This window comes from Condylura cristata, unplaced genomic scaffold, assembly GCF_000260355.1.
Source record: "Condylura cristata isolate star-nosed mole 26May11 unplaced genomic scaffold, ConCri1.0 scaffold00019, whole genome shotgun sequence".
NCBI lineage: Eukaryota > Metazoa > Chordata > Mammalia > Eulipotyphla > Talpidae > Condylura > Condylura cristata.
Genome location: NW_004567120.1, coordinates 41,737,764 through 41,759,908, shown reverse-complemented (window position 1 = coordinate 41,759,908; position 22,145 = coordinate 41,737,764). Strand labels below are relative to the sequence as shown.

The 22,145-nt window shown below is 54.5% G+C and overlaps 1 protein-coding gene across 1 annotated transcript in view; it reads right to left on the bottom strand.

Annotated features, from left to right (window-relative positions):
- Positions 1 to 22,145, bottom strand: part of GABRQ (gamma-aminobutyric acid (GABA) A receptor, theta) — a 72,836-nt gene that overhangs the window by 8,762 nt on the left and 41,929 nt on the right. Inside the window, exons 2-5 of the mRNA XM_012727091.1 lie at positions 6,472 to 6,609; positions 6,213 to 6,265; positions 4,948 to 5,084; positions 3,355 to 3,442 (exon numbers count right to left, since the gene is read on the bottom strand). Of these exons, the coding sequence (XP_012582545.1) occupies positions 3,355 to 3,442; positions 4,948 to 5,084; positions 6,213 to 6,265; positions 6,472 to 6,609 (416 nt within the window). The remainder of the gene's footprint in view (positions 1 to 3,354; positions 3,443 to 4,947; positions 5,085 to 6,212; positions 6,266 to 6,471; positions 6,610 to 22,145) is intronic.

Sequence of the window (22,145 nt, the reverse complement as noted above, 5' to 3'; positions counted from 1 at the left end):
CGGGGCTCTGCGGGCCACGGGGGCGGCCGAGTCCCCTCTGCGAAAATGCAAAAATGCGTGTTTCTCGGAGGCGAGGTGAGGGGAGCAAGCGGCCCAGACTTTGTTCTGTGTTTGCTCGCTCCTTCCCCTGCGTGGTGAAGGCAGTGCGGGGATTTGACACCCCTGGCTGCATCAGTGTTCTGCAAAATCTGGGCACACGAGGGGCCCTTCCCATCCCTTCACTGCCTGTCACCCAGTGCCGGCCTCTGGACAGGCTGCTGGGGATCTCCAGTGGGTCTCATGTCAGAGCTCCGGCAAAGTGGGGTGTCTCCCTCTGAGGTCGGGAATGGGACAGGAGCCCCAGAGTTCTTGGCCGAAGTTTGGGTCCCCAGGCCAAGCTCGGAAAGTGGAAGGGTTCCCCAGTTGGGGGTCACACTGAGCTGCCCAGGAGTGAGAGCTCCAGGCCTCCAGGGGCTGGCCGCAACTGGCCAGCCAGGGCCTCAGCAGGTGGAGAGAGCTCGGAGGGGAAGGAAATGGCTGGCCTCGGTGCCCTAGCCCCTCTCAGGTCCATGGCCCGCCAGTTCAGAACCACGGCTCTCAGAACCCGAGGGCCAGGAGGGCGGTCAGCAGCTCAGACCTCCCAAGACAGGCTGCCAGGAAAGGGTGGTGCCGAGCGTGGCTTTCACCCTTGGCTCCCTGCCACACCCAGGGGAACCCAGTACTGTGCCGTCCCACAGCCCAGGGTACAAGACTTCAGCCTTGCCTCCTTAGCCTCGTTAGGCCAGACTCCTGCCAGATCGTGTGTCAGAGTCCCCTGCCTTCTTCAGCAGGCGAGAAAGAGCCTTCCTTTCCCTTCTCCCTCCCCTCCTTCCCTGTCGCTGTGGCAAAGGCTCTCTTCTGTCCGTGTGCCACATAGGTGCGGAAGCAAAACCGGCGGGTGGACCCTTAGGCTGCTGGCCATGGCGGTGGCCCAGTCCAGCCCACCCTCCTGCTACCAGCTCTGCCCCCGTCACCCGGACATCTTTGCAGAGGCGATCCTGGCTTGAGGACAACGTGAGGCTCGTTTCCAGGTCACAATGCCAAGCATTGGGTTTGGATCATGGGGAAACCGAGGCGCCAGATGAAGAAAGTGGATTGGCCCACCGTCAAGTTGCGCTCCAAGCCCCATAGAGAATCCCCTTTCAGAACTGCGGGTGCCTCAGCATAATTCGGCTTTTGAAGTTCAGACAATGGCCAGCAGGTGGGAGTAGACTTACTGAGATGGTGGACGCTCCTGGCACCAGGCATGACACTCCCGGCCGGGGCGGGTGCTGGGCCCTGGTTTTCTGGGGAAACAAGCCCGAAGCTAGGAGTTTTATGCCTCAGTGCTGCTGCTGGGTTCATAGGCCAGACCTCGCACCCCCAGGGGACGCTCCCTCCACTGTCTCCCTAGAGGTGATGCTTCCTTGACGCCTCCAGCTCCTGGACAAACAGCCCCCGAGGTAATAGGAACCACAAGCATGCCCCCTGTCCACACTTCCTGGGCTGTTGTGTGGAACATTCACTGGAACCTTCTGAAATATCCCAACTGAAAGGACTCAATCCGTATAGCCGGTCATGGGGTCGGGGAGGGAGAGCGCTGATCTAGGCGTCTGCCCCTCTGCGCTCTGAAGCCAGGTGGGGCTCCAGCCTCTACGTGTAGGGGGCGTGGAGTGAGAGGGGACTAATGAGCAGGCCAGTGGGTGGAACCTAAGACACCCCAGCCCAGTCAGCACCCCACGCTCAGGGCATAGCACAGCAAACACACAAGGCAAGGAAAAGAGCTGTGGGCCCCGACATGCAGACCGCGGAACTGCCGGCTGCGCTAATCAGTGAAGCTTTGGAAGCTTTGGGCAAGGAGTGACTCGCCCAGAGCAGTGTCTTGGATGCTTCCTGGCTCATTCTCGAAGGAGGCGCTGGGAAGGAGAGAGGACAAGGATAACGAGCGCTGGCCCAGGCACTGCCTACTTCTCCGCTGGCAGGCACAGCCCACCCAGTGAGGACAGCTAAATATGCTGGATCAAACAGAGGCACAGATCATCGTCGCGAGGGGCTGAAAACAGCGAGACTAACTGCTAGATTCAATTTAACCCCCCTCAAACTTCTCATGGCATTTTTCCACAGAAATGAAAAAAAACAAAAAAACAAAATGCTCCCCAAATCCCTAGGGAAACAAGACATCAAATGGCAAAAACAACCCTGAGAAAGAAGAACAGCCGGTGGCGTCACTCTTCCTGATTTCAAACTACATTGTTAAGCCGTAGTGACCCTGGGGTAGTGGCATAAAAATAGGCAACAGAGATCACTGGAGCAGAATTGAGAGCCCAGAAATACCGCCCTCCTCCCCCCCAGGTCCAGCCAACTTGTTATTTGGTGAGGGGGTGCCTAGAAGGCTCAACTGGGAGGAGAGTGCTCCGTGAGGGGTGCGTGCCCAGTGTGGAAAAGAAGTCAAACGCCATCTTAAACTCTCACGCAGAAGCAGCTTCAGATGGACGAAAGACGCGTCAGCATCGGAAAGCGCCGCAAGGCTGCGTTTGACAGTGATTTCTTTGCATGTGCCAAGTTGTAAGCAACACAAGCAAAAATCACTGAGTAGTTTACGTCAAACTAAAATGCATCTGCACAGCAAAGAAAACAAAACAATGAAGGAAAGACCAATAGCAACCTATGCAAGAGGAGAAAATATTGCGAAGCCCATGCCCCAAAGGAAAAAAGCCCAGCATCCATGGAAAGCTAACACAACTCAGTAGCAGAGAGAGACACACTCGGCCAGATCTCGGTATGGCCAGAGGCCGGAACAGGTGCTTTTCAAAAGAAGACACGCCAATGGAGAGCCACAAAGCACGACGAGATACCCCCACCCTGGGACAGGGTGCCACACGCAAGTCAGGAGATGAGCATGTGCACAGAGGTGGGGAGGAGGGAGCCCCTGCCCGGCTGTGGGGTTCAGTGGAGCAGAGACTGTGGGGAACCGTGCGGCACCTCAAAAAATGGAAGGCAAAGCCACCTGATGATTCCACCATCCTGCTCTTGAGTATTTACGTAAAGGGAATGAAATTCGGGTGTCAGCGAGATGGCTGAGCTTTGCATTCACTGCAGTGTTATTCACAGCAGGCAAGGCAGGGACGCGGCTGATGCCAGCGACGGACAGAGTGTGAGTCGACCCTGACAAAGGAGATGTGTCTTTGTGACAGCGTGGATGGGTTGCGGGCATTCCGCTGAGTGAAATAGGTCAGGCAGGAAGACAAAGCCATGCGTGCTCATCTGTGCGAGCTACAGGAGGGAACTCACAGAAAATGAGGGTAGAACAGGGGTAGGCAGGGGCTGCAGGTGAGAGGGCAGGGGGCTGCTGGTCACAGAGTAGAGACTGCCGGCTCGAAGATGGCTAAGTTCTGGGGGGTCCGATGTAGCGTGGCAGCTGCAATCGGCTTAATGTACCGTCTTCCTGGGATGAGAGTGGGGCTGCGAAGAAGGTGATGTGGGGCTGAGGATGGTAGCCAGCCTCGCTGTGGCCATCACTCCTCACACGCGTGCACGCTCGCTCTGTCAACTCAAAAAGGAAACAGTGAGGATAAGTCTGGACGCAAACAAGGGCCCAGGGAGGGAAGTCTGCCATGGCCCCTCTCCCCCTTGGCCGTGTGATGGCTCTGAAGAGACTTGTGGCCCTGAGCGTGTGAGCAAAGGAGACACGAGTTGAAGGCAGACATCAGCAGCCCCCTGGCGTGGATGTGCAGCCCAGCGCCTGTCACCTGGGTAGCGCCAGGAAGCTGAAGCTCCAGGTGGCCCCAGTGACTCGGCACTTGTCAGGGCAAGGGGAATATTCCTGACAGGATGGTCCTTCCACGCTAGGCCCGAAATCATTCTTACAAGGACTTTTTCTACAGAGTATCAGCGCATAGTCAAAAACAACTGGCTAAAGGGAAAAAACACTGAGTTACAACCAGCAGGAAAAGCAGACGACGAAAACAAACTCACAAAGATCTCAGTTATCGGAATTAGGAGTCGGATTATAACAAGTATGGTCTATCATATTCCAAAAGATAAAAGATAATCTTGCAAATATCTCCAGGAGCCAGAAAATCGTAACACGTGGCAGTTCACTTGAAAATCAAATAGAACTTCTAGAACTGAGACATAGCAAAACATGAGACATTAACAGCTGGATGACCTGAGCGGAAGGCAGCACACGAACGCAGAGACAGGCACATACATTTCATTGAAGACAGAGGAGAGAGAAGCGGGGAGCCAGAGTAATGCCTGTGTGTCCGCAAGGACAGGACCGCCTGTCCACCCACTTCCGGGCGCATCTGCAATCGGAAAATCCCCCTTGCAAAGTGGCGGTCATTACCACTTCTGGCCACCAGGGGCCCCCAGCTCTCGCGCTCCAACCCAAAGGAGCCTTTCTATTTTGTCTGATTGTTTTCCTGAATCCCGGCGAGTCAGCCTGACATTTACTAAAAGAACGTTCTTTAGAAGCTCAGTGAAACAGAGGGAGATAAACACAGGGAGCAGAGATCATTCCGGGGGAGGACGCTTAAGTGCACGAATGGATGGACTGCTCGCTCGGCTCTGGGGCGCTGGCGGCACCTCCCTGCAGGGCCCAAGGCGGCACCGTCAGCAAAGGGTGCTGGGGAGTCACCGGGCTTTGCGCTGTACGAGCTGAGTGGCCTGTGAAGTGTCCCTGGTGGGAACGGGCCATCTCTCTTGCGTGACTCCCAGGAGGTGGCAGAGGCCTCTCCACGCCGCGCTGGGTGTGAGGTACTTCTCGGGCCACTGGCCCGCCCCTCACCGTTGACTCCTGAGCACCGTGTGCTTTCGTCCTCAGCCACGTTCTCACTGCTCCTCCCTCGGGTTCATTTCTTGTGGCCGTCTGTGTCAGTGTAGTGTCCCCTGGGGTACAGCAGTAACTCCTACGAACGCATGTCGCCTTGTGGCCCCTTCCCGCAGCACCTCTGAATCGGGACAGGCAGTAGTGCTCGGTCAGCTGGGCCGAGAGGCCGCTGGTGGCCACGAAGGGCGAGGCTAACAGCACCTGTATGCTCAGCACAAGGTCTCGGAGCGCCAGTGTGAGAGCCTCCGCTCTCTTCCTGGCGATGCCGAAAATCAGGCGGAGTAGTGGGGACGCCACCTCGGCCCTGTGGCTCAGCCACCACACAGCTGATCTGTGCGCCTGCTCGTGTGTGAACTGCGAGCCGAGATGTGATCCGCGAAGCTGCTTGAATGTGGGTGCCTTATGGACTGTCAGCGACCCCTGGGCTGCTCGACTGTGCCCATGCCAGGGCTCTGTCGGTGGGCAGTGCTCTCTGCCTGTTTCATGGGCATCTTGATCCTAAACTATTCCCCGATCATCCTCGTCCCCTGCAGAGACATCCCTTCTGGGCCACGTGATCTCTGTGGGCTGCTGTTCACTGATGACCCGGCGCCCTCTGCGCCATCTGTCTCCAGCCCTGTACCCAGTCCCTGTTTAGCCACTGCTGGTGGAGTGCCAGTTACATACCAAGTCGTTTTCTGAGAACTGGGACATAAGGGCTGGAAAACCAAAGCCAGCAGCAAGCGTGACTCTGCTGTCAGTCCGAAAGCACACATTCTAGAAGAGGAGGGCGCACAGGGAGAGGAGGGACGTATGTGGGCTGCAAGGTGGAGCCCGGTGCCGGGAACACGCCATGGAAGGGGCAGCGAGCGGCGGCAGGGGAGCGTGAGGCCCCCCGAGAGGGGCTCACAGCGAAGGTGGGGTTCGCACAAAAGGACCTCAAGGAAGGGGGGTGCAGGGCATTCAGGGGAGGCTCCCAGGAGAGAGCAGAGCAAGGAGCAAGAGCAGCAGGTGGGGGCTGCTTTGTGTCATGAGGAAGAGCAGGGGTGGGGGCAACAGGGCCAGAGTGGCGGGAGGCCACACGGTGGCTTCAGGGAACCGTGGTGGCAACTTGACTTTGACGCGGGGTGAGCGGGTAGCCAGTGGCGGCTCGGGACCAGAGCGGTCCACTGAGTGCTGCGGGGACCCGTGTGGGCGCCGGGCTGAGGGGGCGCGGGCCGGGCAGACGGTGGGGGAGAGGTGCCACGACGCTGGACACCTTCTCTTGTAGCAGTTATTTTATACAAGAAAGAACACTTTGATGTCAGTAAAAGCACAAAGACGATCTCAGAACAAAGTCAGCCTTTCTCTAAAGCAGGCGGTTGACAAGCCCCGGCCACACGGGGCATCTGCCCAGTGCTCACACCGTGCTGAGGTGGCGGCGTCACCTTCCTGGCGGGCACTTGAAAGCTTCTTCAGCTGCGGCACAAAGAGCGGCGCGTGGCAGGCACCACTGGCCGCTGTCCTGGCTCCGCCACCTCCCAGGGGGTCTCCTGAGCTCCCGCCTCCTTCTGAGCCTCAGTCAACGATACACAAGCAAACAAAACGTCTCTGTGTTTTGGATATTGAAGTGAACTCACTGAAGAAGACATTTGTTCCGCCAGCCAGCGGGGCCCAGCCCTCACCGTCCGAGTGAAGGCCCCTGCTTTCCTTGCGCTAGAGGCCTCCAGCCGGGCAGGGAAGAGTCGCCATTGGCGTCTCACGGTTCTCTTCTCTGTGTTGTCTTGCTGTGCTGACCTGGCTTCAAGGAGTTCCCTGTACAGCTGCAGGGAACGAAAAGGCAGGATGGTTGTCTTCTGAGAACCACTCAGAAGTGGTGAACCCACTCAAGGGTGGGCCACTCAAGGGTGAACCCAACAATTCCCTGCCGGGTTGGGGGTAGAAGACGGAGGGAGTCAAACAGGACTCTCGACCGGGCTGTTTTGTGAGACTTTGGCCTTGAGGTGTAGCCCATGCCTCGGCGGGCCTGTGTGGACAGCTAGGGGCCACTGGCGACGTCGTGGGTTTGCCGACACATGGCCCGCTGTGCTGTCCGCTGTGCTGTCTGCTGTGAGCATCGGCACCATTTCCTCAGTAATCAAGTAGGGCCCTGAGGGGGCTGAGTTTTCATTTACTCTTGTGACTTTGTCGTGATGGACTCACAGTGTCAGAAGTTCCGGGGACTGGTACAGGGAAGAAGAGTGGCTTCTCTGTGGGGGTCACTCTCTCCCCAACACCTTGAAGACCGCCTCCGCCACACTGCTCCCCTCGGTGCTCCCACTCTTGGCTCCAGCCTTCGCACCTTCCAGTGGCTTTCTCCTTTGCTCTTTGCTGCTCTGTGTCCATCTGCATGCAACTTTCCTAGCAGGTTGCAACCTCCCCTCTTGCTCTGCGATCCCCTCTCTCCCGCCTCTCGGTTTCTGTCTTCATCTGCCAAGTTCCAACTTGTCAGTTGAACCCAAGGCCATATCGCCTCGGCCCAAAGCCTTGGCCCAAAGCTCCGGCCCGCTGACAGTGTGTGGCCACCGGAGCCTGTCTGTGCCTGACCGCAGCGTGCCTCGCATGAGGGCTGTGTGTGTGCAATTCTGGAAGCTTTGTTCCTCTAGGCAGTAGCTGCACCTCTGCTCACCTCTTCTCATGTTGAACGCCCACTCTTTTGCCCACCGTGATTTTCTCCCTGAATCCCTCCCTCATACAACAAGCAAACAAACAAACCCAGTGGGGATTTGTGTGTCGTACTGAAAAGTGATTTTAACAGCTGCTGTCCGGAGAGCACTGGTTCTGTGAGCCGGTTTAGGTACTAACGACAACGTGGGGTGGAAGAGCCGCACCTGCCACAAATCATTGCTTCCCAGAACGCTGCCGAACTGTTCTTAATGAATCGCCAAGGAGCCACGTTTGCCCCCTGGCACCCCTTCTGGCTTCTAGAAAGCCCAGCCCCAGGGAAAGTCTGCTTACGCTACTGACTTGATTCATTCCTTGCTGCTGAGCTTGACTAGCGGAAGCCTGCGGCTCGCTTGCTCTCGGGGCTAGGGGCACTTTGCTCTGCAGAAGCGGCGCTGTGTGAATCCCTTGACTTCACAGAGCACTGAAACCAGAGGTGGGGACAGCGCTGACTGGGCGTCGTAAATTTCCAGGAGACAGGGCTGCAGCCGCCGCAGCGCTCTGACACTTGTCGGCCCGGTGGTGTCACGGGCCCTGCCGTCACAATGGCGTCTGCTGCACACGTTTCTCTCCTGGGGGCCTGAGTCGAGCTGGGGTGAGAAGGGTCAGCGGGCCTCTGTGGGCAAGCTGCCGGCACGCCCCGCAGACACTGCATCAGCAGCGCCCAGTGGTAGATGAACAACCAGTCCTGGTGGTCGGCTCTGCCAAGGATGTGCAGGCGACCCTCTGCCGGTCCCACGTCATGGGCCCCCGCGAAACGCTTTATGCCGGTTTCACTCCAGCGCCCCTTGTGCATGTGAAGATAGCAGCAGATGCTTCCTCTGCACACTTTCTGGGTGTTAGCTGGGACATGTGCCCCCACTCCAGTGCAGCGCCCGGAAGGCAGCCCGCCCATGGCTGGGCCTGGCGATGGCGTGTCCTCCCACCTGGCCTGTGAGGGACGTGCTGTTCTCAGCCAGGAGTGGGGCACAAGTCAAACTGCCTGGGCTTGAGTCGTACGTGGCACTTGCTAGCTGTGTGAGCTTCAGCAAGTTGTCTCGCTTCTCTGTGGCTCAGCTTCCTCTTCTCGAAAGTGGGCTAATACTGCAGCTCCCTCACAGGGAAAAGGAGCTACTAGGTAGCAGGCGCGTCAAACCGTCGCCAGGCGGTGGCTCTGGGGTGAGGCTGACTGTCCCCACAGCCCCTAAGACGAGCCACCTCTCGTGGGCGGGGACAGAGCCGCCAACGCCTGGGGTCTGTCTTGAATGTGTCTGCCCCGGCCTGGGGCTCCTGCACCTCAGGAGCTACGAGCGAACTTTCCCTGCACACACCAGACGCCAGGAAGTGTCCAGAATCTCAAGTAAAAAGCCAAAAACAGAAGTAAGCCCAACGCATCCCAGTCATCCGTGCGCTGCTAATTTACCTTCTTAATTTAGATGTGGCGACTTCCAGAGCAACTGACCACAGGGGTGAGGGGGTGTCTAGCCCGGCAGGTGTGGCCTGCCTTGTCGTCTCATCTGGAATTTCTAGTGATGTTACCTGGGCTTCCATTGTACAACTGAAATGCATCAACCCAACTGGTGTCTCTGCTTTGCTTTCCTGAACGGCTTCAAGGACTCGTGCCCTGCCGTCAGCTGTTTGGTCTCACGTTGCTGTGGACGTGGCCCCAGTTCATGGTGGAGCAAGGGCCAGGATGGGATTTCTTCCTGTCCCTGTCCCGGAAGACAAGGGAGAAGTTCAGTCCAATGAAGTATTTCTTGGCCAGAGTAAAGCTGGATGTTTCGTGCAAAGGTGTGCCAGGCCACTGCAGATGGACTCCAGGTGACAGGGTATTCCTTCAGCCCTTCCTCCCGCCTCCCTCCCCAGCCCCTTCCTTCTTTCCTTCCTTCCTTCCTTTCCCTCTCTCCTTCTCTCTTCCTCTCCCTTTGAAAGTAGCAGCTTTATTAAGATATGGACACACTACACAACTCATATTTTTAAGTGCACAACTCAAAGGACTTGCAATACGTTCAAAAAGTGGTGCTCCCTCTAGTTCTAAACACTTCATCACTCCCAAAGGAGCCCCAATTCCACTGAGTTTCTCCTTGCTCTCCGTCCCCCACCTCCACCCCACCCTGTCAATTACTACTGTTTTCTAAATCATAAACTTGTCTATTTTGGACATCTCATATAAACAATCATATATGTGCCTTCTGGTGGCTAGTTTCTTTCACTTAACATAATGTTTTCACAGCTTACTCGACGTTGTTGCTTCTTCAAGGCTGCATAATGTTCCATTCTATAGACACACTCCATTTTCTTTATCTGTTTATCCACTGATGGACATTTGAATGTCCACCTTTTGGGTCACATGAAAAATGCTGCAACAAACATTTACATTTAAGACTTGAGTCTTGTGCACATCCTGTGGAAACAATTTCTTTTCAATTCTCTTGGGTACGTAGCTAGGGATGAAATCGCTGCTCCATGTGGTAGATCTTCATTAACTTATCAAAGGATCACCAAATGGTTTCCACAGAGATGGCACCATTTTAAAATCCTACCAGTAATGCATGAATGTTCTAATTCTCCACACCTGGGCCAACACATCATTTTCCTTTAAAAAATTATAGCCGTTCCCAGAAGCACTAAGCAGACACTTCTCCAAAGACATGCAGAAACCAATAGCCACGTGAAGAACTGCTCACCATCACTTCTCAGTAGGGAAATGTAGGTCAAAACCACAATGAAATCCCACCTCACACCTGTGAGAATGGCCCAGATCAAAAAGAACAGAAACCTGTGTTGGTGAAGTTTTGGAGAAAAAGGAAACCTCATACATTGTTGATGGGTACGTAGACTAATCCAACCTGTCTGGAAAAAAGTGTGGGTGTTTCTCAAAAAATTAAAAATAGATCAACTATGTGATCCAGCAGTCCCATTCCTAGGTGCCTACTTAAAGAATACAAAACACTCATTTCAAGGGCTGTGTGCGTGCCTGTATTCACTGTAGCTCCATCTGCAAACACCAAGTTATGGAAACAACCTAAGTGCCCAGTGATGGATGGGTGTAGTAAGGATGTGGTATATAGCCACAATGGAATACTACTCAGCTATAAAAAATGAACGCTTGCCATTTGCAACAACCTGGGTGGGACTGGAGGGAAGGATGCCGAGTGCAACGTCAGAAAGAGAAAGACAAATCAGATGATTTCACGCCTACATGGGATGGAGGGACAGCAAAAGAACAGTCCAAACTGAAGCAATACAAACCATCGAAATCTGAGTGCAGAAGCGAGGCTCCCAGAGGAGGCGGGCAGGGGTCCACTGGGAGGGGGTGCCGTGTCCTATAGAGGCCCATGGTGTGTGCCTAGATGTCTGTTTATCTTCCGGGGGCCTTAACCTTTGACCTGCTTCCATTTAGGTGTGAGCACATGGAGTGGCCAGGTGTCGTCCCTCTGCTGTCATCTTGCCACATTGCAGCCAGCCCACGCCCCTGAGCCGCGTGGAGAAGGACATGCAATCGCCTGTCATGCTGGCGCAAAGTCAGTCACAGCCACCTTTTGCTTGTGTCACCATCCACCTGGATAGCAAGTGAAGACAGGTGAGTCTAACAGCAGCAGGTGTGGTGGCCGAGGTGCATCCTGGAAAATGAAAGGCCGGTGACCACGGGCCTATGGCATGCACCCGCACGAAGGGTGGAGAGGTTGTATGTGTCGCACTTGACTGTAGCAGACACAGCGTGAGATGGCCAAGTGCGAAGGTAACTGTAGCGACTGAGGCCCGCCGCCTGTCGCCTGGAGCGATAGCTGCTCTGGGCCACCCAGGCGGACTGGAAGGGGTCTGCCTTGCAGTGTCTGCCCACACCATCGTTTGTATCTGCTCCGCTTGCAGACTCCCCGATCCTGCCCATAGCTAATCTGTCCAATGAAAGCGCGCCGGCCTGCGTCTGCCCTTGTGAATACAGGTGGCTGTGCCTCCGCGGCAGGAGCCGGTCAGCCCCAGGCGGGCGGTCGTTGCAGATGACATTCTCACCAGAACGCTGACCTCTTTTGGTAGGCGGATTGTGTCGGTGGGTGTAGGCGTCTCCAGGCCGCTGGGACTCACTACGCAGCCTCTCAGAGACACTTTCAGCTTTCTGAGTGTTTCACTCTAAACTTTTCCTCATTTCCTTCAAACCAAGGGTTCGTTGGCAATGTGCTATTTGGTTTCCGAACGCGTTTTTTGGTCTTAGTGTTACTTTTGTGTGGTGATCAAAGAACCTAGCTTTTAACCCTACTGATCCCACGGAGCTTATGGCGGTTTCTCTTTTCCTCAATCATATTGTTTCTATCAATGGGCAATGTGCCTCTGAAGAATTTGATTTGAGTTTTTTATTATCTACTAGCTCAGATTTTTTATTTGCCTAGATATCACTGCTTATTGTTTGTTTGAACTTCAGTTTCTGAGTGTCATATGTTAAAATTTCCAGCTATGATTGTAGATGGATGTAACATCTGTTGTCACCTGATGGTGCAGTTTAAAACATGCAAGGCAAAGTGCCATGCTTAGTACGAGAAACAACCATACTTGGATATTTTAACATACTTCTTTATGAAATTCACAGAGCTATCGGGACAGAAACCAGAAAGTCTATAGAAGCTTTGAGAAGCAAAAGTGGGTTTGCACATATAACCTGGTGGGTATGTACGTGTGTACCTATTTCTCTAGCTAGACCTGCACCTACATCTGTCTCTCCCAAGCAGCTGGAAAGTACAGACTGTTCTCCAGGCACAAACCGACCACATTATATCCAAAAAGCAAGTCTCAATAAACTTCAAAGGCCTGAAGCTATCAGAGCATGTTCTCTGGACACAGCGGAATGAAGCTAGAAATCAGTAACAACAGAACATGTCCTACATGTTTGAAAATGGCCAATTTGAAATAACTCATACATAAAAGAAGAAATCATAAGGGGAATTTGGGAATAATTGGAGCTGAAAATACAAAATAACAAAGTTGCGGGAGGTGGTTAATGTAGTCACCAAATGAAAAAGGAGAAATCCTGAAGTGTTCCAAGAAGGTAGAAGAATAGCGATGTTGGCTCAAGGGAACAGGTACAAAATGAAATGCAAAATTAAATTGTTTGTTGATATCAAATATACGAAGTACGTAGGAAACATTTTAATGTAAAATGTGCCGGAACTTCAGAGAAAATGCTAGTTTATGGGGACCTAAGAATGGACACAGACACCATATTCATCGACTTGATATTAGAAATCTATCAATACTCGTGTTTTTTTTTTTTAAATCTGTGCATTACTTTGCACAGAGATTACATTTTTTTTTAAAGATTTATTTATTCGTGCATACAGAACTGGGGTACAGGCCAGAGGCTCAGGGGCGGTGAGAAGCTTCACCAGAGACAGAGTGGGGAGCCGAACAGGCAGATCAACGAAGCACACTGCTGAGGGGAGCAGCGGGCGGGTCAGAGAGGTCTGCCGCGCCATGTGGTCACCTCCGGGGCAGGCGGGGATCGAACTCATGCTGACGTGGCTTTAGCTTCTCAATGCTGTGCTTTAACCCGCTGCGCCACCAGGGAGGGCCCCTCAATACTCGTGTTTTTCATTGAAAATTGAACGCAACTGCAGCAGAAGCTAATGGCTTCTAGTTTGTAGGATTCGCCAGGCAGCCGTAAAGCTTGTAGAGGACGGTAAAACCCAAGAGTAGCTAAGAGGGCTCTTTGGCGGTGGAAAGATTCCTCCGCCCAGTACCACTGCGAGGTTATAGTGGTCACAGCCGTGGCAGAGAACGGGGCGCAGGACTCACCTCCAGCACAGGCGCCGATGGGGCCGCTTCCCTCCAGCTTGTCGGCTCCCTCCTCACTCTCCAGGACAGAGCTCACCCTGACGTGTTTCCACCCCCAACGGGCCCTCCCAGGTACATGCACCTTCTGCTGGAGGAGAGAAGGGTCGTGATGCCCCTAGGCCGCGGAGCATCTGCCCTTCTCGGCTTCTGCTGCTGTGCTCGGGGAGTCATCCGCTGGCCTCCGACTACCCCATCTTGTCCAAGCTTGCCGTGTGCTCACGCTCTTCTCTGGCCCACTCTCCTGTCTTCCGGTGACTTCAGCACCCGTATGAACCACGGCCATTGTATCACCTCACTTCCAGCGAGCTTCCCTGCCCCACACTAGCTATGTCTCCGCAGAATCGCTGCGTTTGTTCTTCACCTGAAGCTACCTCTGAGGGGAGAGGCGAAAGCCCCCAGTTGTGGACCACCACATCCCAGCATTCCTGTTCTTTCATCTTCTGTAGACTCCTGTCCTCGATCTCTCTTGCCTGTCTGTTCTGTCCTTCTTCTCGTTCCCTCAGTGATGGGCTCGGTGAAATCTTCTCTGCCTTCTTTTGCTGTTTTTGTGCAGAGCTGCTAAGTTGTCGGTTCATTCCCGCTGGTCCCCTGATATCAACATCATCTGCACCCGCGCACCCCAGGCAGGCCCACGTGCAATCATCTGTTGATTCTCAATTGTGCAGTTCTCAGCCTTGCTTCTGCTACTGCCCTCAGCATTCGTCCCTGAACGTTGCTAACGTCTGCTCTGTATCGTTGTCTGTCTTGGACACCTTCCCTACATTGCTTCTAGAGCGCTGTTTCTAAAACCCCAGCCACTTCCCTCATGAAAGCTTTTTGGTGTTTTTTGGGGCCCTAGAAATTAGCCCAGAACTGCCGACCCTGGCACCAAAGTCCCTTCCTGCCTTGTGACCCTTGCTCCTTCTCATTCCACCTCACAAAATCTTTAGGGAAGGCACGTTCAGACACTGGCGGTATCACAAGTGCGTGGCAATCTCATGCTCCTGTGATGTTCTGGAACTTTCTGTTTCCCTCTCTGATTGAAGATTCCTTTTCCCTTTGCCACTTCTTTCTCTAAGTAACTCCTATTTCAAAGCTTAGGTAACCTTGTCCTCCCGTCCTCTACGGCATTTACCCAACTTCATTATGGCCATTATTCTGCTGGCAGAGAGGCTTTTCGCCACTTGATTTTGAGCACTTTTGAGGTCAGAGGCCATGTCTTGTTCTTTGTATCCCTAGTTGTGGGGCAAAGTCCGGATGCATGGTAAATGCTCTTCAAATGATCTTTTAGTAGTTGAGTAAAGAAATGAGCTAGTTTCTCATCTCTCTTGAATGTCAATGTAGTCTTAATGATGGCTTGGGTGAGTAAGACAATATTTTTCCAGGTTTTCAGAGCACTTGTTTCTTAAAAGACAAAGCTAAATGAGAGTAAAAGGCTTTCACTTTGTTCCTCAAATGTCAGGCATCAACTGGGTTGTAAAGGCTGCTCAGAGACTGCCCACCTCCCTGTCTGTCCATAGTCTGGTTGGAGACCACCTCGATGAATCTTTAAGTTTACCTACGAGCCTGAGGAGCATGAGAAACAAATTTGCATTTAATATACTCACACTTACTGCAGCTTGGATGAAGTCTGTTTCCTGGAGAATCGCCCACTTTGGGCTCTAAGCCGACCAGTTCCCCGGCGGCTTGAGGTACACTGACTAGAGCCTAGGTGAAGGGGCCTCAGCGAAGTGACTTTCAGATGCTGCGGCCCCCAAGCCCAGCCTCGCTGAGAGGCAGTGTGGTCAGAGCTAATGCAGCTTCAGGGGCCTCGAAGGCAGAGTCTGAGGGTAAAGAGCTTCAGAAACCCGTAGTCGCCTCTGGCCACCACTCTTGCCTGCAGGGTGCAGAGTAGAGACAGAAAGGGGTAAAAGCAGGCAACCTCCCCACGGGTCTGCTTTCCAAGTTTTCTTTTGTTCCTTCCCATAAGCCAGGGAGGTCGAGGCGGCAGTTCGCTTCTCTTGACATGCAGAGGGGCACTTGGAAGAAGATGCGATGATGGGGAGCCTCTTCCTGCCTCTGCCCTGCATAGGCTGCGTGCTCCCTGGCGAGAGCCGCGGGCTCCCTCTCAGCTCTGCTGGGCCCAGCGTCCACGGCAGGTGGACTGTGTGGCTCTTGCCTTGTTCCCTCACCCTGACCTCTGTTAGGTTCCTAGTTCTGTCATTTACAAAAGCTTAAAACCAGAATTAATCTGCCGGTACATCCACCGGAGAAGGAGTAACCGTGGGCTTTTCATGTCATGAGGAACTACACAGCAGTGAGACTGGCTGCTACAGTCACATGCATCGACAGACACAAATCTCACAAGGTTCAGAGGCAGGGAAACTAGTAAATGAAGTACAATACATGCAGTAAGGTTACATTGACATTAATCTAGAAAGTGACAGAACATCAGAAACCTATCGAGATAGTGAATGTATTTTCACAAGATTCAAGATGGTGCCCACCTCTGGGTCTCAGAGGCATCGACCACATTGGGTGGTGAGTGCAGAGCTTTTCATTTTATTGTGGTAAATAGCTGCCCACCCCGTAAGGGCATTTCAGTCAGTCAGTATAGACTGACGTCCAGCTGGGTCCCGGTCACCTGTACCATCCGGCTGAGGTGTGTAGACAGCTAGACCACCGAGGCCCACGCAGTCACACTCGATGGCACTGGCATCGCCCAAGGACGCGTGTCTCACAGCAGCGCCTCAGTGTTAGGCCTGTACGGTCATGGAAGCAGCTAGTCCGCGACCCACTCCCCTCCCTGGCATTGTCCGATCTCTGCCCTGGGCCTGGACTGTTCCTGTGTAGGGAATATGGCAATGACTCAGCCCCGAATCCTCTCCCATGAGGAGCAACATCTCCCTCCTCTCTGGACACAGGGCACTTCCTTGTGGTGCTCAAGGGTGAGGTCCTTGTCGCCGGCCAGGCCCCGTGCAGATCGCTCCTGTGCACAGAGCAGCCTTGGGGACCCCAAGCCATGCAAGGAGCAGCGGGCCGACCTCTGTGCCCCCCTCCTTCCGAAGGTGGGACTGTTCTGTGTCTGTCTTCCACGTGGTGGGGACCTTTACTCGGAACTGGACTCTATAGCTTGACATGTGCCTTCCATGTCATGTTATGTTCCCGTTGAGAGAGATGCCAACGTGTGATACACACGGAGCGAGTGCACAGCGTGGAATATGTCACAACTTTCAGGGAAGCGGTGGGGTTTGTGGCAAGGCAGGGAGAGGAGAGCAGCACACCAGGGCGCTGGGGCTGGCTGAGGGGAGACGGGCATCTTCAGTGGGTGCCACGACAGGTTTAAGCTCAGTTGCGTCTCACGTTTGGTAGTGAGCTCAGCGAGTCCTTGTCTTCTCAATAAACAAACACAACCCACTGCTTCGATTTCTGAAACATCTAAAGCTCACACCCCAAGGCGGTCTCCGACCTGAGTGAGCCACAGGGCTTGACAACATGTGCTGTCCAGTCACGGTGGGCTTAGCCAGACTCCCCTGTCTGAGTGCTCTGCCCTGTTACCCTCGAAAATAATCACGCGCTTCTACTTCCTGAAGTCAGGGCACCTGAAAGTCAGGGGACGCAGAGACAGGCGCGTCTTCCCCTCCAGTGTCTGCAGCTGCTGCGCAAACTGCTTCCACGCCCCGCACCCACCCACCTTCCCTCCCTTTTGTTTTCCCAGTGGTCATCCTCCGTGCACAGGAATGAAAGGCAAAATTGTGACCAAGTCCTTTCAAAAGCCTGAGTCATAACCAAGGAAAACATCAAAACATCTTAACCTTTTCTGAGTGTCTGGGGGTGGGAAGAGTGGCCTTTTCCTGGAAGAGGCCCAGGGCTTGCGAGATTGAGGCACTGAGACACTCGCTGGGAACATGTTTTACCCAACAAAAATAGAAACGCTGTGAGCATGCGGGCTCACAGCAGCCGCAGGAAATGTCTCCCTGGACCTAGGGACGAGGCCTGGACTGTGCGCTGCCGCTGGGTATACCTCGGGGAGCAGCAAGTCAAAGTTTTGTAGATGACTGTGGCAAGGGCCAGGTCCCCGGAGGGGAGAGCTTCTTGACCAAGGCGCCCCGGCACCCAGGGTGGAGCTGAGGCGACGGCCCAGCCCTCCGAGTTCAGCTCAGCGCTCTGTTGTCCCAAAGTGGAAGACCCCCGTGAAAAGCCTGGCCGTGGCTACTGTGATTTTGAATGTTAGAGCTAGAAATACCGTCCAGCTTTGGACCTTTGGTCAAATTCTTCCTATATACAGCTGAGAAGAGCGAGGCCCAGAGAGCCTCATAGAGCTCATGCGTGCAGGGGGCAGCAGAGCAGGGAGGTGGGGGAGCGAGGCCAGCCGGGCCCTCACGAGCTGGCGCCGCACAGACGGGCGGGATCCATGGCGTGCTTGTTTGCCTGCCCTCTGTGCGTGGCTGTGCTCCCCGACTTGGGTCTCTGTCCGCGTCGCGGAGTCAAACACGTGTGTGGCAGAAGTCAGGAAGCTGGAGCAGGAGCGCACGACGTTGGCGTGTTGGCGCCAGCAGCTGCGTGGAGAGGTTGTTGGAAGCTGGTTGTTCACCCAGGGAGCAACTCTGCTCTGCCAGGGACAGATGGCGCCCCTTGCACTTGGGGTGGGGGGCGGGGCGCCCCCTACTGGCTGAGCCTTGCGAGGACGCTTCAGCTCTCATCCCGGCAGGTGGTGTGAGCCAGACCCACTGCACAGGGTGCGAGTGGAAAGCCCAAGGAGATCAGCACCCCAGTTCTAGCCTTGGAACTTGGGTGAACCTTGCTAAATGGAGGGTCACCCTCTGAGAGCGCCTGTTTCCTCATGTGGGGGGCTGAGGGCAGAGCTGCCCTGGGCCTGCCTGTCCCGCCGTGCTGGTGGGTCCCACGAGGTGGCAGCCACAAAGGTGCTTGCTGACCACAGCACAGCACTTGGGCTGTCACTAGGGCTGGGGCTATCACCGGGGCTCTGCACCGGGTGAGCGGCTGTGGCCGGCAGGCCTTCAGGAAGCATTCCTGGAGCTGCCGCTGCAACCAGGCATTTGGTTTCTGAGGAAAACTATAGTCAGGAAAAGGAACCGGGTAGCTTCGTTGTGAAAGAAAAGCAGCAGCAGCAGCAGCCATCGCGAGGACCCCAGCGAGGCCCCGGAGAGACCCTACGCACCCCGCACCGCCTCCTGTGCTCCTCTCTCTTCTTCTAGCAACTGAATTCCTGCCGCAGCCCACCCGGAGGCCTCTCTCCATGGCCTCTTCCCGAAATTTGTCCTCAGCATTCACTTCTTTTCTTTGTTTACTGAACTGGCTCCTGTGCTTCTCTTCTGTCGGCGGAGGTTTCCCCTTCTCCCCGTCTCTCTGTGTCTCTCCCTTTCCTCTCTCCCTGTATGCCTTTCTGTGTCTCTGTTTCTGTCTCACCGCCCCTGTGTCTCTCTGTCTCTGTCACTCCCTTTCTGTCTCTCTAGCTCTCGCACACACACCACACACACTCACACACACATGTTTAAAAGCGCTTCTCTGGTGGAGAGCCTCGCAGCCAGTGTTTCTAGGCAACCCAGTGTCACGTGGCCAGCCCACATGCCAGGCCTGCTTCCTCAGAGCTCCATAGTCAGGCTCCACACTCTGGCTCACAGGGAGCAGGTCTGGTAACAGAGGGCCCAGTGGATTCACTCACAGTTGGCCAGAGAGTGTCAGCGTCACCGTGGGATATCAAAGTTGCTGCAAATCTGTCGGGAGAGAAAAGCTCAGGAAATCAAAAACTCACACTAGATGACAAGCATGCTTATAAACAGCCCTTCAGCGCAGGAAGCTCTGCCTGCCTCTGTGGAACGCCCGGTGCCTGGCAGAGAAGCCACAGCATAGCCGAGTCCCTTGACATGTACTCCCAAGCCAAATATTTATGGTTATTTGCAATTTTTGTTGTCATGAGGGTTGCAGATTTGATCAAATTCTCAGAGGAAGAAACACTTTCCTGGAAGTTCTCATAGCTCCTGTCAGGTTGTCGGTGTTGAGTGCTTTTGATTGTTCACCCCCACACTGAAGCTCCCTGCTCTCTGCCCCGGCGTCAGCCTGCGTGGGTCGCCTCAGTGCACCCCGTGCCCTCCGGCTTCCTGGGTTCAGCCAGTAGGAAGCTCTGACAGGAGATGGGAGAGAGGGTTTGCAGGAGAACGAGGGCCCTGCTCACCGCCTGGCTCCTCCCGTGCCCTGCCAGAGGTTCGCAGGGCCCTTCTATGAAAGGCCCTGGGCCGCCTCGCTGCCTCTCCACACAGCTGTGGGCACAGAAGAGGCCTCGGCGGTTCCTCAAGGCCTTTGTCCCTTGTCAGCCATGCGCCAGGAGACGGTGTCCTTATTAGGCCCTTTACAAATTATCCATTTGAAACACGCCTTTTAGTTACCCCAGACCCTGATCATTAAGTGGGCCATAAAAAATAGGGGGTGGGGGCTAGAAGGGAGGATTTAGGAGTTACCCGCAAACGTAAGGGGCCAGAAAAAAGCAATTGTAATAAAGTAAAAATGAAAACCAACCAACAACTCTAAGCCAGAGACATTCTATCGGGCTAAGGAGGAGAACAGGAGTAAAACTGGGCTGGGAAGAGCTGAGAAACGGCCACCCTGAGACACCCCACAGAACCAAGACCCACGCGCGCACTGCGGCCCGGGCCCCACTGCCGGCGCTGGGGACTGAGGGGATGGCGCAGGGTGAAGTGGGGGTGGGCAGTCCGCGGGGAGGACAGCTGGATGCAAACATGCACACAGTGAAGACTGATGTAAGCAAAGTAAATCAATATGGGTGAAAGCGAGTTACCCACAGGCAGCACATATTTGCGCCAGCGTGGCAGTTTCCCGAACCTCTCTCTGAAAGGCGCAGGCCTCGGCCTCGGGTGCTGGCCAGGCTTCACGGGGCGGGGGCGGGAACACGGGCAGCCGGCAGTGGGGCCCGGGCCGCAGTGCGCGCGTGGGTCTTGGTTCCGTGGGGTGTCTCAGGGTGGCCGTTTCTCAGCTCACCTTGCCCAGGCGTGCGGCCCTGGGCTGCCGAAGCTCTGCGGCTGGCATTGTTCCGGCGGAACAGCGGCTTGGCCTACACGGGCCCTGGGCATGGGGCGCGCCGCTCTGCTCAGTGCTGGACTTTTCCCTGGGGAAGTTTCAGCGCCCGCCTCTGGCCACGCCGCCTCTGCGCTTGCTCTGCTCTTCTCTCCCCAGTCTGTGGAATCTGGGGCAGGGAAAGAGAACTAGGTTACACATTCTTCCAAATCTTCTCTGCCTTACACCTGGAGCTCTGGCTTTCGAAAAACTCAGGAGCCAAGATTCTGACACCTTCCTTTGCTGGTTACATTCTGACAGCTTCCCCTGAAGCCTTGGGTGACTCATGTCTAGCGTGTAGGCCGGGGGAGAGGGTCTCAGGGCAGACTCTCGAGGCGCTGAAGGGGAGCATGCCTCAGTTAGCCCCCATCGTCTTAATGTGTCACGGCCCCGCGCTACTGGCTGGAGACAGCTCAGCACCCAGGAGCAGTTAGCATGAGAAGTTCCCCGTTTTCTGAACTGCGAAACTTTAATGAATAACTTTATGGGGTGTGAACAATAAGGAGAAAAGAGGGAGGCTAAGGAGCCCCTGGGTTCTTTAGACGTGTGGGAAGGCGCCACTTGCAATGGAGGCCACCACCAGGGAGCCCTCGGCCGCCACCAGCCACTGTGCACCCCGAGAGCCGCTGTTCCTGCACATTTTCGTGGTTTCCTTTTCCTGGTGGCACATTGTGTTAGGTCAAGTTCCACTGAACTGATTTATGAAGTCCCTCGGGACATTGTGGAGGCAGTGGGGCTGCCTACCAGAACCACCTTGGTGCTGCGCACAGAGGCCACGCGTCAGGAAGAGCGCGTCTTCATTTGTGCGCCAGACTTGATTATAGGCTCCCTGGAGGCGCTACTCTGTGAACCATCTGGCCTATCAAAATGTTTGACTAATTCGGGGATGAGAAGAAGCACTTTCCCGTTTCTGCCAGTGAATTGACCAAGTGTAGTAATCAGTGGAAAAGGGTTTCTTTTTCAGCTTTTCATTATTTTCCTTTGTGAGACTCCCTGGCTAGCGATGTAGTGTTTGTGTCGAGATGGTGGGGGTGTGCTGGATGAATCCACCAGCTCCCCTTGAAATTGCTTACATCACAAGTAGATGATTGAGTCATTTCAGTCCTTTGGGAAGTAGCTGCTGGGTCAGAGATATAGGAGTGCAAGGGGGAAACATCTGTGAAAAAGAAAAGGGGATGAAGCGTGACTGGGCTAAAAAGCCTCAGCACCTGCTGCGTGCCTGAGCCTCAGCCAGTCTAGCAGAGCGCTCTGGCTGGAGGTTTCCCACTAGAGGAATTCTGGGACAGGCAGACAAGTTTGGGTTTTTGCTGGTCACTGGCTGGGGCCTGCTCAGGATCCATAAAGTCCCATTATGAAAAGGGAGGTGTGTCCTGAAAGTGCTAATGGCCCGAGCCTGTCCGAGGCACTAGACCCTTCAGCTAAAGAGTGAGTTCTCACTCGGAGGGTGACCTGCGAAGTCGACACGGTGTGCTGAAGTTGACGGCAGAAAAGCTTTGGGTCTTTTATTCTGTCACTCGTCTCCTTTCACAAAGATGTAGCTCTGTGACCACTGAGTGGCGTGGGTAGCAAACATGGAGCCCAAGCCAGTAGATTCTTTACTCAGTTGTTTGTATGAAGAGGAGCCATTTGGAAGCGGAGGTCCTACCTACGGTGTGTGCTAACTAGTGACACTGTCCTCACATGCAAAAGGACTAAGCTGGATCCCTACCAATTCAAAATGGAGTAAAGACTTGAATATAAGAACTGAAGTCATAAAAACATAGAAGAAAACACAGGTGATAAGCATCTGGACACTGGCCTT